Source organism: Vombatus ursinus, unplaced genomic scaffold, assembly GCF_900497805.2.
Source record: "Vombatus ursinus unplaced genomic scaffold, bare-nosed wombat genome assembly UNPS02014818.1, whole genome shotgun sequence".
Taxonomy (NCBI): Eukaryota; Metazoa; Chordata; class Mammalia; order Diprotodontia; family Vombatidae; genus Vombatus; species Vombatus ursinus.
This window is the reverse complement of record NW_020954596.1, coordinates 7,820,228-7,835,212: the sequence shown is the minus strand read 5'-3', so window position 1 is coordinate 7,835,212 and position 14,985 is coordinate 7,820,228. Positions and strand designations below refer to the sequence as shown.

General features: G+C 42.8%; 1 protein-coding gene across 1 annotated transcript in view; it reads left to right on the top strand.

The window, feature by feature from the left end:
- The first annotated feature begins 8,896 nt into the window (after window positions 1-8,896).
- Window positions 8,897-14,985, top strand: part of NELFA (negative elongation factor complex member A) — a 34,503-nt gene continuing 28,414 nt past the window's right edge. Inside the window, exon 1 of the mRNA XM_027836341.1 lies at window positions 8,897-9,201. Within this exon, the coding sequence (XP_027692142.1) occupies window positions 8,953-9,201 (249 nt within the window). The 5' untranslated portion in view covers window positions 8,897-8,952. The remainder of the gene's footprint in view (window positions 9,202-14,985) is intronic.

Genomic DNA, 14,985 nt, shown 5'->3' with positions numbered 1-14,985 from the left:
CACACACACACACACACACACACACACACACACACACTCCCTTCTCAACACCCTTGTCCTCCCCTCTCCACCCCCCATAGCCAACCACTTACCTACTCAGGCTGCCTATGTATTAGGCCAGCCATGCCTTTCACGCACAATGAACTCTGCAGCGGAAGCCACCAAGACAAGATGCACCTGCTGCCAGAAAAGCAGCTATTGCCCACCGCTTGTGCCAGTCAGGAAATCAGCTCTCTCAGCTAGCTACTACCTGGGGGAAGAGAGGAGGTGGTTAGAAAAGGGAAAAGCAAACACAGCATCTGTTCCTGGCAGAGCTGCAATGAGATTACGAGTGTCCAGCAAGCCACCCACATGCACCTCAGGGCTGGCGTGTGGATGCAGGTCATTGGCAAAAGAAACAGATGGAAGCCAGCATGTAGTATGATGACAAAAAGAGGAGCTGGGCTCAGAGTCAAAAGACCTGGATTCTAGGCCTGGCTTTGCCACTTAATAGCTGTATCACCTTGGGCAGGTCACATCCCCTCTCTAGGCCTCAAGTGCCTAATTTGTAAAATGAGGGAATGGGACTAAGGTCCCTTCAAACTTTGACATCTTATTATGCCTCTGAATTTGGGAAGGTAAGCTATCCTTTTACTTCCTTTTTCTCTGTGGGTTAATAATAGTATGGCTTATTGCTATAAAACTTTATAAAGCAATTTTTTTCTCACAATAGCTCTATGAGGTATAATTATCACTATTTTACAGATGAGCAAAATGAGGCCCAGTGTAGGATCACAGAGTCAATAAGTAACAGAGCTAAAACTGTGACCTTAGTCTCCTGACCCCAAACCCAGAGCTTTTTCTATAACACTTCTCACACCATGGTGTCCCCAGATATGGTTCTTTGTACTTAATTCCCATTTAGTATGAACCTTGAACTAACTAGTCCTGACGACCCTCAAAGTCCATCTTTCTTAAGCTAAGAGATTTAGGAGATAGAGACAAGTCCTACTATTTCATTGGTATGGGGAAGTCCCAGATAAGGAACATCCCTCTCTCCATGAAGGTTAGCACCTTTTCTTAGATGTTGGCAGGAATCTTAGACCATAGAGGTCTAATAAAAAGAAGATATTATGAAGTTTGGATTCAGTCAAAGGGCCACACTTGAGGACTTAAAGGCCCACACATGGCCTCTAGGCCCCAGGTTCTAATTCTCACCTTGTTGAGCTTCATACCCTGTTAACTCCTATGTGAAAAGAATTATGATTTTTACAATAATTGATATGATATGTGTAATGAATATACTAATAGATTAGATTTTCAGAATTACCTCTGGTGAGAGAGCTCACAATGTGGCTTGAACTGACTGATCCAACCTTGACAAGGCACTGTCACAATCACTGGCATTCTTGTGCCTCCATACCTGAAGTAAAGTGAGTCAAAGACTGAAGAACCCGTTCCCGTCACAGAACTCTGGTCCTGTGACCCACCAAGTAACGACCCCCAAGAACTCGAGCAATACTGCTCCCACAGAACTCCAGAATTGTTGTATTGTCTTCTTTTTGTGGGTTTGTTATGGGAAACCGCTCCAGCCCGGGAAAACATTGTTTATGATCCACCTTCCCCCCTCCCTTTTCACTTGTGATTTATGTATGTAATCTGTCTTCACCTCAGCAAGGTAGAATTCTGATCAGGAGAATTCCTGATTCGAAAATCTGTTCCTCATAATGAAACTAATTCATTAAATGACTACCTGATGACTGGCAATTTGTCTCTGGCCTGCTGTTTCGTGATTCTCAGGTTAGAGACTGGCTCAGTAAAATCCTGTTAACACCTGGAAAAGAAAAAAGAAAGAAGAGAAAATGCTACAAAGAAAAACAATATTTGGCAAGTTTTATTCTTTCTTGGGATCACAACCAACTTGGGGCATTTGGAGATGCCTGGGCCCTCCTTGGAATTTGATGTCACGGCACAAATTCTTAACACTCACATAGCCCATGTCTATTTCTGGGGCTGTCAGGATGACCTCCATTATACACAGTCCCTTTCCTGTCTCAGCCCCGGTAACCAGTCTTCCCATTAGCAGTGATTTAATGAAACAGCTGCACTAAGGTCTCAGATTATCCAAATATCTAGAGTCTCCAGGAATGTTCACTCCAGGGAGGTCCCTCAGGAACATGGCTGGCTCCCTCTCTTTCATGGCTGCTTCCTAAGACCTGGGGAAACTTCCTGCAATTATAATCACGGGAAAATAAACTCAACCAACTTTTAAATCTCCTACTGTGGGCAGAGTGGTATGCTCAGCTCTGGGGGAGGTTTAAGTTTAGATAAGATGTGATCTGAGCTATCCAAGAGCTCACAAGTGAGTAGATAGGTGATTGTGAAACAATTCTACTCACTCTGGAAATGTCACTGATAACTGGGTTCTATGACAGGGTAGTTTAGATAATAAGCATACCTCAATCAGCTCAAGTCCCCATCTTAGATATAGTGGGAAGTTCTAGATTACCTAAAGTCAGTTACATTAGGGGTTGGAGTAGAACAGAAGACAGTGAACCAAGTACTTATATCACTGAAGAAGAAAGCAGCATGATCTGGAGGTCTACAGGGGGCAGCATCAAAAAGTGGGACCATTTCTCACAACAACCCTATGAGGCTGGTAGTCCAAATATCATTAATGTCATTTTACATATGAGCAAACTGAGGCACTGAGCAGTCAAGTGACTTGCACAGGATTAAGTATCTGAGGCTGGAACTGAACCCAGGTCCTCTAAACTCTCAGTCCAGAATTTTATCCTCTCTCTATACCAAACTGTTTCTCAAGATAGAAGTGTTAGAAGAAGTCTGTGATAAAAGCGGGGGAGGGGTTCCTCAGTTGATTCCAGGAGACAATAAGGTATAGTGTCGCTGAAGAGGAGAATCATGGGCTTAGGTAAATTATAGGAGTGGCCAACACAAAAGCTGATGTCCCTGAAGATGATGGCAAATGCTGGAGGGGGCATGGAGGGGAGGCAGATGGTGAAGTAGACATGTCTGTCATTCAGAAAGTTTGGCGTGTGACTTGGAGATCTTTCAGTGACAGCAACAAGGATAGGGAGAAGGTGGTGCAGGCATACAAAGTGGGCCTTGAAATAGGAGAGGTCATTAAGGGATGGTAGGAGAGATGGGCAGTGGGGAGCAAGGAGTATCCAATTCCCCCAGGCCCAGGAATCCAAAGGGAGTGGAAGGAGGGTCCTCTGGGAAAGGTGATTTCAAGCCCAAAGGTGAGCTCAAAAACCCTTTCAGGATTAACTGCCATGAATGCAATAAAGCCAGACTAGCAGGAGAGATAGCTTCCTTTCCCCTGAGTTTAGCTTTGTCCGTATGCTTTCCACTTCTCCCGCCCCCCATTCATCTAAAATGAAACCAGGGAACCCCACAGCCTCAGAGCCCTCGGCCAGTTATTTTGGCTAGGAAACTCCTACCTGGAGGGTGATTAGGTGTAGGTTAGCCTTCGGAAATTAAAATCAGGAGAGCTAGAGAATGCTACCATAAACTGGAATGAGTTCTCTGAGACAGATCCAAGCCCCTGGACCAGGAAATCCAATTCAAGGAAAAGACTAAACCTAACTGGAAGGATCCTCGTATTCTATATCCAGGCCTTTACTTAATTTTGCTGTGTCCTAACAAGCTTGACACATGGGGCAAAGAATGCTGTAGATGGCAACCCTTCTAGGCAAAATTCTAGAAAGAAATCTATTATTTTAAATTATTTAAAGAACTAAAAAGCTGTATTTTTTTGTCCTAAAGAGAGATTTCAATTGGTCCTGTATTTGAGGCAAAGGCTGCTTCTTTTCTAAGAGAGCTACAAAAAAAGCTTCAGAGTTTGGGCTAAAAGAGCATGACACAGCCCACTTTTCCCATGCTATAGCAGCCTTAACTAGCCAAAGACTTCAGCTAAGGTCAGAAGCTGGAAGCGGAGAGGAGACATACAGCATTGTCTGACAACTACGCATTCAGTGGAGTAGCATCTGGCAGAGACAACACAGCACCCAGTGGCATCACCGTAAGACATCAGTGACCTTGCAGCTACAGATTCATGAACTGCTCATCTATAAGTATACCCTCAGTACAAGTTCTCTATGCGTCCCATTCATGCATGATCTTACCACGTGTCCCCTACATGTGTGCCTCTCAATATGTGTTTCCTATGTGTGTCCACTCTTTCCACTGATGGAGTGTTTCTTCTTGTAAAATATATGTGTAAATATAAAATAATAGAGTGTGTTTACCCTAGAGTATAGGGGAAACATTTTATTATTTTTTTCTTATTGTGCTATTTCATTAAATGCCTTTGCATTTGGCATAATTGTCCCCTCTGCCTTCTGATTACCACAAGTAAACACATCAGTGGAGGCTTGGAAGCTCTGGTTTTGAATGGATGAGGACCCATGAAATATCTTGAAGCTAACCGTAGGTTTCTCTTGGCACCTACCCTACAAGCGGTGAGGTATCCCAGGTCCTACACAAAGAAACTTTTGTCCTTTAGGTAAATTCAGATTTCTGTTAAAGTGAATATATGAAAGGAAGATTGATTGGAAAGTTCCAGGGATCGGGGGAGTTTGATGACAAGGAGGTTCCAAGGATCATTGACCTTGTTCCAGTGGGCTGAGGAAGAGTATGAGAGGATTTGGAATGGGAGTAAGGGCTTAGGAGAAGCTAATATGTGCATGATCCTTGCACCTCTGGGGCTGAGACCAGAGTATGAGGATAGAGGCATTGGTACCATCAAAAATCTACTGATGTAGGAAGCACTCTCGAGTAAAACCAAATGGAAAGAGAATTTTTAGAGTTAATCCTCCCCCAGAGAACCAGATAGAATTTCGAGCCCTGCCATTTCAGGGGACCTGGACTTTGCTGCTTACTCCTTGTGTGACCCAGGGCAAATCAGGGCCTCTCTCACCTGTCTCTTCGCCCTCTTTCCTCAGAATGTTCTCTCCAGTTGGAATGCCATCAAGGTATCTGTCCCATCCAGCTCTGTCTGGCAAAAAAAAATCCTACTCCACCTAGTCCTGGTCTGGCCCTTGCTTCATAGGAACTCCATATAATAGATAACGCCAGTACTATCATCCTCATTTTAGAGACTTTGAGGCTCATAATGGTGAAGTGACTTGCCCAAAGCTACCTAACTGGTGTCAGAACCGGGTCTCCAACCCAAGTAACTTCTGACTCCAGAGTCAGGACTCTTTTCTGCCATGTGACACTTTTACTTTGCACAAAGACTTCAAATGTGAAATCCACAGAATTAAAATGGAGAAGCAGGGTGACAGGGTGATAAAAGCACTGGGTTTGGAATCAGAGGACCTGGTATGAAATCCTGGCTCTGTGACTTGATAAACTATTTGAATCTGGGCAAATGATTTCCCCTCTCTGGTGATGTTTTCTACTCTGTGTAAGGAAGGAGAGGGTTGGTCTAGATATCTCTAAAGTCATTCCAGCTTTAAATCCTATGATGCTGATAACAAGAGAAGAAAAAACGTGTGACATGTCCAATGGCTAACCTCTAGTAGACCTTCCAGCCAATGAAGATCAAAGTAAAATCAGCCTCTTTTCTGGGAGATACCTGAATGAAGAAGGGCAAAGGGCCATTTCCATTAAGAGCTGCCTCTAGGAAGAGAAGGTGGCCTCCTGGGAAGCCTCCCTCTGTTTATGCGAAACACACCCTTGCACCCAGATTTCATCACGTTCATGACTGGCTCTGGGAGTAGTTTTTTGCCTTTTTTTTTTTAAAGGGTGGGGTTGAGTAGATGGGGAGGTAGTAGAGAGAACATCGAGGCATAAGGGACTTGGAAGCAAACTAACAAATAAATAGCAGAAGAAAAGGAAGAACAGAAGGGAGGCTCAGAAAGTAAGGTGAAACCCAAGAAAAAAGTGGTGTGTATGAAGGGATGCTTCAAAGGAGTGGGTAAGAGAGGAGCAGAAAGGAAGGATAGCAAAGTGAAGGAGGGGACTGAGGGAAAGAGAGTCACAGGGGTGGGGAACCTGAGGCCTCCAAGCCACATGTGGCCTTCTAGGTCCTTGGGTGCAGCCTTTTGACTGAGTCTAAGTTTTACAAAACAAATCTTTCCATTATGGGGATTTGTTCTGTGAAGTTTGGATTCAGTCAAAGGGCCCCACTTGAGGACCTAGAGAGCCACATGTGACCTGGAGGCCACAGGTTCCCACCCCTGGCTGGGGGAATGTTGGGAAACCTAGATAAGGGAGTGAGATAAGTTTGAAGGGACTTGAGATAAGGGGAAGTGGAACATGAATTAATAAAGAAAAATGGGGAGGGGAAGTCAAGAATGATGGGAGGGAAAGAGAATTAGGTGGGGTAGAAGCAGAGGGAGAAAGGGTTGAGGAGATAACCATTTTGGCCAGCCTGGTACCCTTTCCAATAGCCAGTGGGGGTGGGGTTGAAATTGCAGATTTTTTCCTGTGGGATGTTGTTTCCACACTTTACTATGAATATGTGTGGTGCATGAATGAATGTGCACACACATATGCATAGTTCTCTGTTTGCCAGTGTAATGCATTTAGGTGGGTGAACATCCCCTATATTCATGTGTATTTCACTGTTTGTATCATGTGCTATTTGTAGGTATATATTTCTTATATTTATGTGTGGATTTCACTGTTTATGTCATGTGCCATGTATGAGTGTACATCTCCCACATTTATGTGTATATTTCCCTGTTTATATCATGTGCCACGTGTGAGTGTACATCTCCCATATTTATGTGTATATTTCACTGCTTATGTCATGTGCCATGTGTGAGTGTACATCTCCCACATTTATGTGTATATTTCACTGTTTATATCATGTACAATGTGAATGTACATCTCTCATATTTATGTGTATATTTTCCTGTTTATATCGTGTGCCATGTGTGGGTGTACATCTCCCACATTTATGTGTGTATTTCCCTGTTTATATCATGTGCCACATGTGAGTGTACATCTCCCACATTTATGTGTATATTTCCCTGTTTATGTCATGTGCCATGTGTGAGTGCACATCTCCCATTTTTATGTTTCCCTGTTTATGTCATATGCCACGTGTGAGTGTACATCTCCCACATTTATGTGTGTATTTCCCTGTTTATATCATGTGCCACATGTGAGTGTACATCTCCCACATTTATGTGTATATTTCCCTGTTTATGTCATGTGCCATGTGTGAGTGTACATCTCCCATTTTTGTGGTATATTTCACTGTTTATATCATGTACAGTGTGAGTGCACATCTCTCATATCTTTGTGTATATTTCCCTGTTTATGTCATGTGCCGTGTGTGTGTACATCTCCCATATTTATGTGTATATTTCACTGTTTATATCATGTACAGTGTGAGTGCACATCTCTCATATCTTTGTGTATATTTCCCTGTTTATGTCATGTGCCGTGTGTGTGTACATCTCCCATATTTATGTGTATATTTCACTGTTTATATCATGTACAGTGAGTACACATCTTTCATATTTATGTGTATATTTCAGTTTATACAGTGTACCACGTGTGAGTGTACATCTCCCACATTTATGTGTATATTTCCCTGTTTATGTCATGTGCCATGTGAGTGTACATCTCCCATATTTATGTGTATATTTCACTGTTTATATCATGTACAGTGTGAGTGTATATCTCCCATTTTTATGTGTATATTTCCATTTATGTCATGTGCCATGTGTGAGTGTACATCTCCCACATTTATGTGTATGTTTCACTGTTTATGTCATGTGCCATATGTGAGTGTACATCTCTCATATTTATGTGTATATTTCCCTGTTTACATCATGTGCTAGAGCCTGCACACACATTGCATACGCACTTATATAGCATATATATAAATATATATAGTATATGGAAAACATAAGCACCCAGTGAGGAGTATACTGGTCTTAGAGATAAGATCTGAGTTTGCATCCCGGCTCAGGCACTTACTTGTGTCCTGGGCAAATCACTTAGCCTTGGCCTCAGTTTCCTCATCTGTAAAATGGGAATAATCACAGTACTAACCTTCCCAGAGTTGTCATGGGGAATCAAATCAGATATTTGTAAAGCACTTTGCAAACTTAAAGAACTTTACAAATGCTATTTTTTATTACATGAGTGTGTGCACACACATGCATGATTTGTGTTTGTGTTTGAGAGGCAACGTGAAATAGTAGAGACCTGGACTCAAAGTCAGCAAGACCAGGGTTCAATCTCCTCCCCCCCCACCCCCGGGGTTGTGTGGCCCTCGGTGCTCCTTTCTAGGTCACCCTTTGGGACCGTGAGTGGCTGAGGCGCTGCACTGTGATCTACACTGGCAAAGGAGGTTTCCTCATTGGGAATTCCCAGTGTCAATGAAATCCAAGCTCTGGTTCCACTCCACACTCGCGTGTGTAAACTAATGTCCCTGTCTACACTGGGAGTCACATCTACCTGGGTGCGTGCGTGGGTCGGCCTGGGGACTGCTCCCCTCGCCGAGATCCGTTAACCCCCAGGGGCTGAACGGCCTCCAAAACCGTTATTAGACCAACCGCAGGAAGCCCCGCCCCTCCCCCACCCTCCGCCGCTCCTCTCTCGAGGCCTCGAGGCCGTCCAACCCCCTCCCCCAGCCCCGCACCAATTCCCTCGGGACTAATTTCCCTACGGACAGCTCAGGCGACCTGGCGTCTTCCCAGGGACGCCCAATGGGAACACGGGAGCCGCCATCTTTCGTTACGGACGAAGCTCCGTCCAATGGAGAAGGCGGGCGCTGCCATGTCCTGTTACGGAACGGTGCCTCCCCCATCGCCTTTCCCTCCCGTCGGCGGCCGCGGTCCTCTAGAGCTCCAACCCAATAGGACGCAAGTACGGCCGTGAGACGTGACGTCACTCCGGCCTCGCCCTCGGTCGGCCCGCCTGCCTTCGGGCGGGCGCCGCCATGTTGCGGGGTCCTCGCTCCGGGCGTGTAGGTGTCTCCATAAGATGCCGGCTGAGCGCTTCCCCCCTCTTTTCTCCCCCAAGATGGCGTCCATGCGGGAGAGCGACACCGGCCTGTGGCTGCACAACAAGTTGGGGGCGACGGACGAACTGTGGGCGCCGCCGAGCATCGCGTCGCTGCTCACGGCCACGGTCATCGACAACATCCGCCTCTGCTTCCACAACCTCTCGTCTGCCGTGAAGCTGAAGCTGCTGCTCGGGACCCTGCATCTCCCTCGACGCGCCGTGGATGAGGTCGGGGCAGCGGCCGGGGGCAGGGGGCAGGGGCCGGGGGCCGGGGGCTGGGGGCTGGGGCCGGGGGCCGGGGCCTGACGGCGGGGCAGGGCTGGGCTCTCCGGGCCGCGGCGGCGGCGGCGTCCCCTTCTCACCTTCCCCCGCGCTCGGCGGGAGGTCCTCCCTTCTTCTTCCATTCCCCCCTGCCCCTCCTGCCCCTTCTCCTTTCTCCCCCCCCAAAGCACTTGGCTGGTCTCCACTCCCCCGGCAGTACCTCTCTCCTCTCCCTACGCTCCCTGAATGCCCAACCCCTGCCTTCAGGCTCCTGAGTTTGCCAAGTCTCCATCATTTTTACGGATGGGGAAACTGAGGCCCAGAGTGAAAAGAGTGAATCTCCCAAGGTCACTAAGCTAACGCCCGTGGCCGGAGAATTCGAATTCAGGTCGTTTGACCCCTTAGATAACGAGTTTCCGGAGGGCTGGGGCTGTTTTTGCCTTTCTTTGTGTCCTCGGCGTTTTAGCGCAGTGCCTAGCACATAGTAAGAGCTCAATAAATGCTAGCTGACTTCAGCTCTTCTTGCTGGACCAGTGACTGAATCAACCGGCATTTATTAAGCTCCGAGTACGGGAGTTATGTGCCAGGCACTTGGGGCAGTGCTGGACCTTTGCGCATAGGATGCTTTTTTAAAATGTTTACTGAGATGAATCCCTCCCACCTACCATTACACCAGAGTAATGTTGAGTTCCGTTCACCCCGAATTTTTTGTATTAAGTACCTACTTTGTGCCCCACACAAAAATAAGGAAAGCTGTCCCAGTCCTTAAGGTGGAAGGGGGAGGGGTAGGGAGAAGATAACACGTACCCTGAGAAGGAAGCGAAACGTACATACAAATAAAAGCAAAGTAATCTCGACGTGGGAGTGCTCACTACTGAGGACTGGGTTGGGCACTTGACTTTATCCTTGGGGAGCTAAGGGTCCTAAGACCCTTCTTACTCGGGCCTCTTTCTCCATATTTTTTCAAATCACTGTCACTCTCCTTCCCCGTCCTGTCTTCTCCCACCACTTGTATTTTTTCACATATTCCTTCTGGCAACACCTTTGGGTCAGCACTCATTGTTCGTTGTCACCTTTTCTGAGCCCCTTTGAACATGCAGCATATTCCCCCCTTATCCCCTTTCCACTAGACAACCATCACACACTCAATGAAGTATGTAACAACAGCCCACTGAATCCTATATGTGACCCTTTTTCTCCCTCTTAGATGCCCTCCCTTGGCAAATCACAATGGCCTGTACTCAGTATCTTTAATTTGAGCTCCTGTTAAATCTTTTCCTATTCACTTTATGCCTGCCTCTCCAGTTCATGGGCACTCCTGAAATCCCTGGTTTACCTTTCTGTTTCCAAACCTACAGTTCTGTCCCCTACTATTTGCTGCTCCTCCCTCCTCCCTTTTCCACCGTACATCTGGCAACAGTTTAGGAGTAGTTGCAAGCTACTGAGAACCTGGTATGACTTTAAAACTTTGTTTTCTATTGTTTTCTATTCAAAACTTTCCTACACGTCACATTGAGAATTGTTTGTCAAGTTCTTTCAGGGATTGATGCATAACTGCATTGTTCCCGCCTGGCTGTGTAGAAAAAAAAGTTAGAGGTTTTAATGACTTAGAAAGGAAATGGAGACTACTGATTCATGTATGGTAGAAAAAACTGGAATCAGACTAGTCTGAGGGCTAGGAGTGTTGCTCTGGAAAGAAGCAGTGGAAAAAGAAAATGACCATTGTTGGCTCTCTTCATACAGAAAATGTTTTTAGTATTGAAAATGCCAGTTTTTACCTGTTAGCCAGAGAAATTAGACCTATTAGGATTATTCAGTGCAACAGACCTTTATTAAATACACCTGTATGCACTATATTTTCTTGAGGCAAATAGTGTTGGATTATAGTGTTTAATAAGAAGTAGGAGAAGAGGAACTTGAAATAGTTCTGAACTTGACATGCCCAGGGACAGCTGCTACATCTGACTGGACTGCAGGAAGACTCTGCGTGGTCTCAGGCCACAAATAGGGCTCCCTGGGAGATTTTAGAAATGCTCAGAAGAGAAATTAGCTTGAAGTTGACTAAACTGTTTGTGGAATCTTGTTCTTGTTCCTGCAGTAGGATTGTCAGTGGAGGGAGGTCTTTGTGTTTTTAGTTCAGTATTTATACAATAAAGACGTGGCAGCATAGGGGTAGACTTGGAAGCTATTCGAAAGATTTGGATTCATAGCCCACCTTGGATGTTTTGTGATTGTACTGGTATAAGCTTGGGCAAATCAGTTAACCTCTTTCTATGATTTACATGCTAGGTAGAGGAAGATCCCAACGCTTTAGGGAAGCACTGATCCTTGCATATTTTCCTCTCCTAAAACATATTGTGAGAATCCTTGTAAAAGATTCTGAATGCCAAAAAGATGACAATAATGTGGAGAGATTGTGTGTGTAAATCAACAGTGCACAATGCTCAGTGGGTACTGTATAGATTGTCTGTGAAATCTAAGAAGATGGCCGAGGAGAAAATTTGGGAAGTCTTGGTTGATGTATAACTTAACTATGAGACCATAAGCTCACAGGGAAGCAGCCATTGGCCATTTTCATCTTTGTGTTACCAGTACCTTCCATACAGTAGGCACTTAATGTTTGTTGAATTAAATTTAATTAAATCTTATGTTGTCTGGTACAGGGGATCTTAACCTTTTTGTGTCGTAGACCTCTTTGACAGTCTGGTGAAGACTAGGATCCCCTTCTCAGAACTGTGTTTAAATCCATAAAATAATATGCATGGAATTACAGAGGAAATCAGTTACTGAAATAGTTAGCAAGAAATATATATTTTTTAAAGTTCATGAATGCCAGATTACGAACCTCTGGTCTAGCATTATTTTTTTAAATTAACTTAAACTTTTTTAAGAAAACTTGTTTCCTAGTAAATTAGTGCTATGGATTTTGTAGCATTGACCCCAGAAGACTTCCTTTTTCTTCTCCAGTGCCTTTGAATAAGTATCAGAGTCTTTAAGCTAAAGTAAACCTTGAAAGTTTGTGTTAGGTTAATCCAGGGAGAAGTTAATTTAATGAGGTCATGGGAAGGAAAACAAGTAAGCCTTTGTATGGGACTGATTGAGACTTCTTGAGAGGATTGAGGTTGAGAGGTGGTTCCAGAATAGCCTGAGCCATTCAAATAATCTTTGAGAAACTAAGGTTTAATCATTCATGCTTAATGATATATAAAGAGGTCAGCAAGTATACTGTCCCAAGAAATGTCCCAGTTAATCTCAAAGGGATGGATGAATGAGTTCACACACTCTATAGGGAGGTGTAATCCAAGTCCCAAAGGCTCTGTTCCCAGTAACCTCAGCAAGGTGACCCGATCAACTCTTGAAGGCCTAAAGTGCATTTATTAGGCACTTACTATGCACCCAGCATTGTTACTTAATCCAAACTCCTCATTTTAGAGCTGAGACCAAGACTTCCAGATAGGTTGGAGCCCAACCTATGGAAAGATTTGTTTAGTATTTGCTAATATAATCACAAAAATATATTAAACTCCTCCAATTGTTTTTTTCCACAAAGGGAAATAGTTCTAATGAGGAGGAAATTTGTATTTCATGTTATTGCCTCAAGGATAAAATAAAAATGATTTTAGCCTGACATGTAAAGTCTTCCAAAATTTGTCTACAACTTGTCTTTGCAGACGTAATGTAAAATAAGTTACTCCCCTTACTGGCCTTGCCTTCCCTAAGAACTTTACTACTTCCCATTCCTCACCTCTGGTTTCAGTGCTTTTGTATAAGCTATACTCCCTCTTCAAAATTCTTTTCTTCCTTTCACTGTCACTTCCATAATTAATACTCTACTTATTAACATGCACTCCTTTCTCAAGCAACAATCTTCTGTACTTATTTTCAAGTTTTTAAAACATTTTTATTTAAAGTTTTGAGTTCCAAATTATATCCCTCTCTCCCTCCTTCCCTTCCCCCCTCCCTGAGATGGTAAGCAGATATAGGTTATACATGTGCAATTATGTAAAACATTACCATATTGGTCATTTGTACAAGAAGACTCAAAATAAAAAGTGAAAAACAGCATGCTTCGGTCTGTGTTCAATCAATATCAATTGTTTCTCAAGAGGTGGATAGTATGCTTCTTCATTAGTCCTTTGAGATTTTTTACTAGATTACTAATTTACTGTTTACTATAATGTGTTCCACTGATCCACCACTCTATTTCTTAGCCAGTACAAGATTGTTTTGTCAATTCCTACTTTACAATACAGTTTGAGATCTGGTACTGCTCGACTATCTTTTTTCAAATATTTTTCATTGATTCCCCTATTAACCTTGAGCTTTTGTTCTTCCAGATGAATTTTGTCATTATTTTTTCTAGTTCTGTAAAATAATTTTTGATAGTTTGATTGCTATGGCACTGAAAAAATAGATTAGATAGAATTGTCATTTTTATCATATTGGCTTAGCCTGCCTATGAGCAATTAATATTTTTCCAATTGTTTAGATCTGATTTTATTTGTATAAAAAGTGTTTTGTAGTTGTGTTCATATAGTTCCTGAGTTTGTCTTGGCAGGTAGACTCCCACGTATTTTATGTTGTCTACAGATATTTTAAATGGAATTTTTCTTTCTATGTCTTGCTGCTGGACTTTGTTGGTGATACATAGAAATGCTGATGACTTGTGTGGGTTTATTTTGTATCCTGCAACTTTGCTAAAGTTGGTAATAATTTCAAATAGTTTTTTGGTTGATTCTCTAGATTTTCTAAGTGTAACATCATATCATCTGCAAAGAGTGATAGTTTTGTTTCCTCATTGCCTATTCCAATTCCTTTAATTTCTTTTTCTTCTCTTATTGCTGTAGCTAACATTTCTAGTACAATATTAAATAATAGAGGTGATAATGGGCATTGTTGCTTCACCCCTGATTGTACTGGGAAGGCTCATAGCTTATCCCCATTACAGATAATCCTTGCAGAGGGTTTTAGATAAATATTACTTATCATTTTAAGGTAAGCCTTATTTATTCCTATACTTTCTAGTGTTTTTAATAGGAATGGGTGCTGTATTTTGTCAAAGGCTTTTTCTCCATCTATTGAGATAATCATATGATTTCTGTTGGTTTTGTTATTGATAAGGTCAGTTGTGTTGATAGTTTTCTTAATCCTGAACCAGCCCTGCATTCCTGGTATAATTGTGATATATTTCTGTAACCTCTTTGCTAGTATTTCATTTAAAATTTTTTCATCAATATACATTAGGGAAATTGGTCTATAATTTTCTTTCTCTGTTTTGGCTCTTCTGGTTTGGTTATGAGCACTATATTTGTGTTGTAAAAGGAATTTGGTAGGACTCCTTTGCCTATTTTTCCAAATAGTTTATATAGTATTGGGATTAATTGTTCTTTAAATGTTCGGTAGAATTTGTTTGTGAATCCATCTGGTTCTGGAAATTTTTTTCTTAGGAAGTTCATTTGTGGCTTGTTCAATTTCTTTTTCTAAGATTGGGTTATTTTAATATTTTATTTCTTCTGTTAATCTGGGTAATTTACATTTTTGTAGATATTCATCCATTTCATTTAGATTGTCAAATTTATTGGCATATAATTAGACAAAATAGCTCTTAACAATTGTCTTGATTTCCTCTTCATTGGTGGTGAAATTCACCCCTTTCGTTTTTGATACTAGTAATTTGATTTTCTTTTTTACTTTTTTTCATCAAATTGACCAATGGTTTATCTATTTTGGTGGTATTGGTTTATTGGGTTT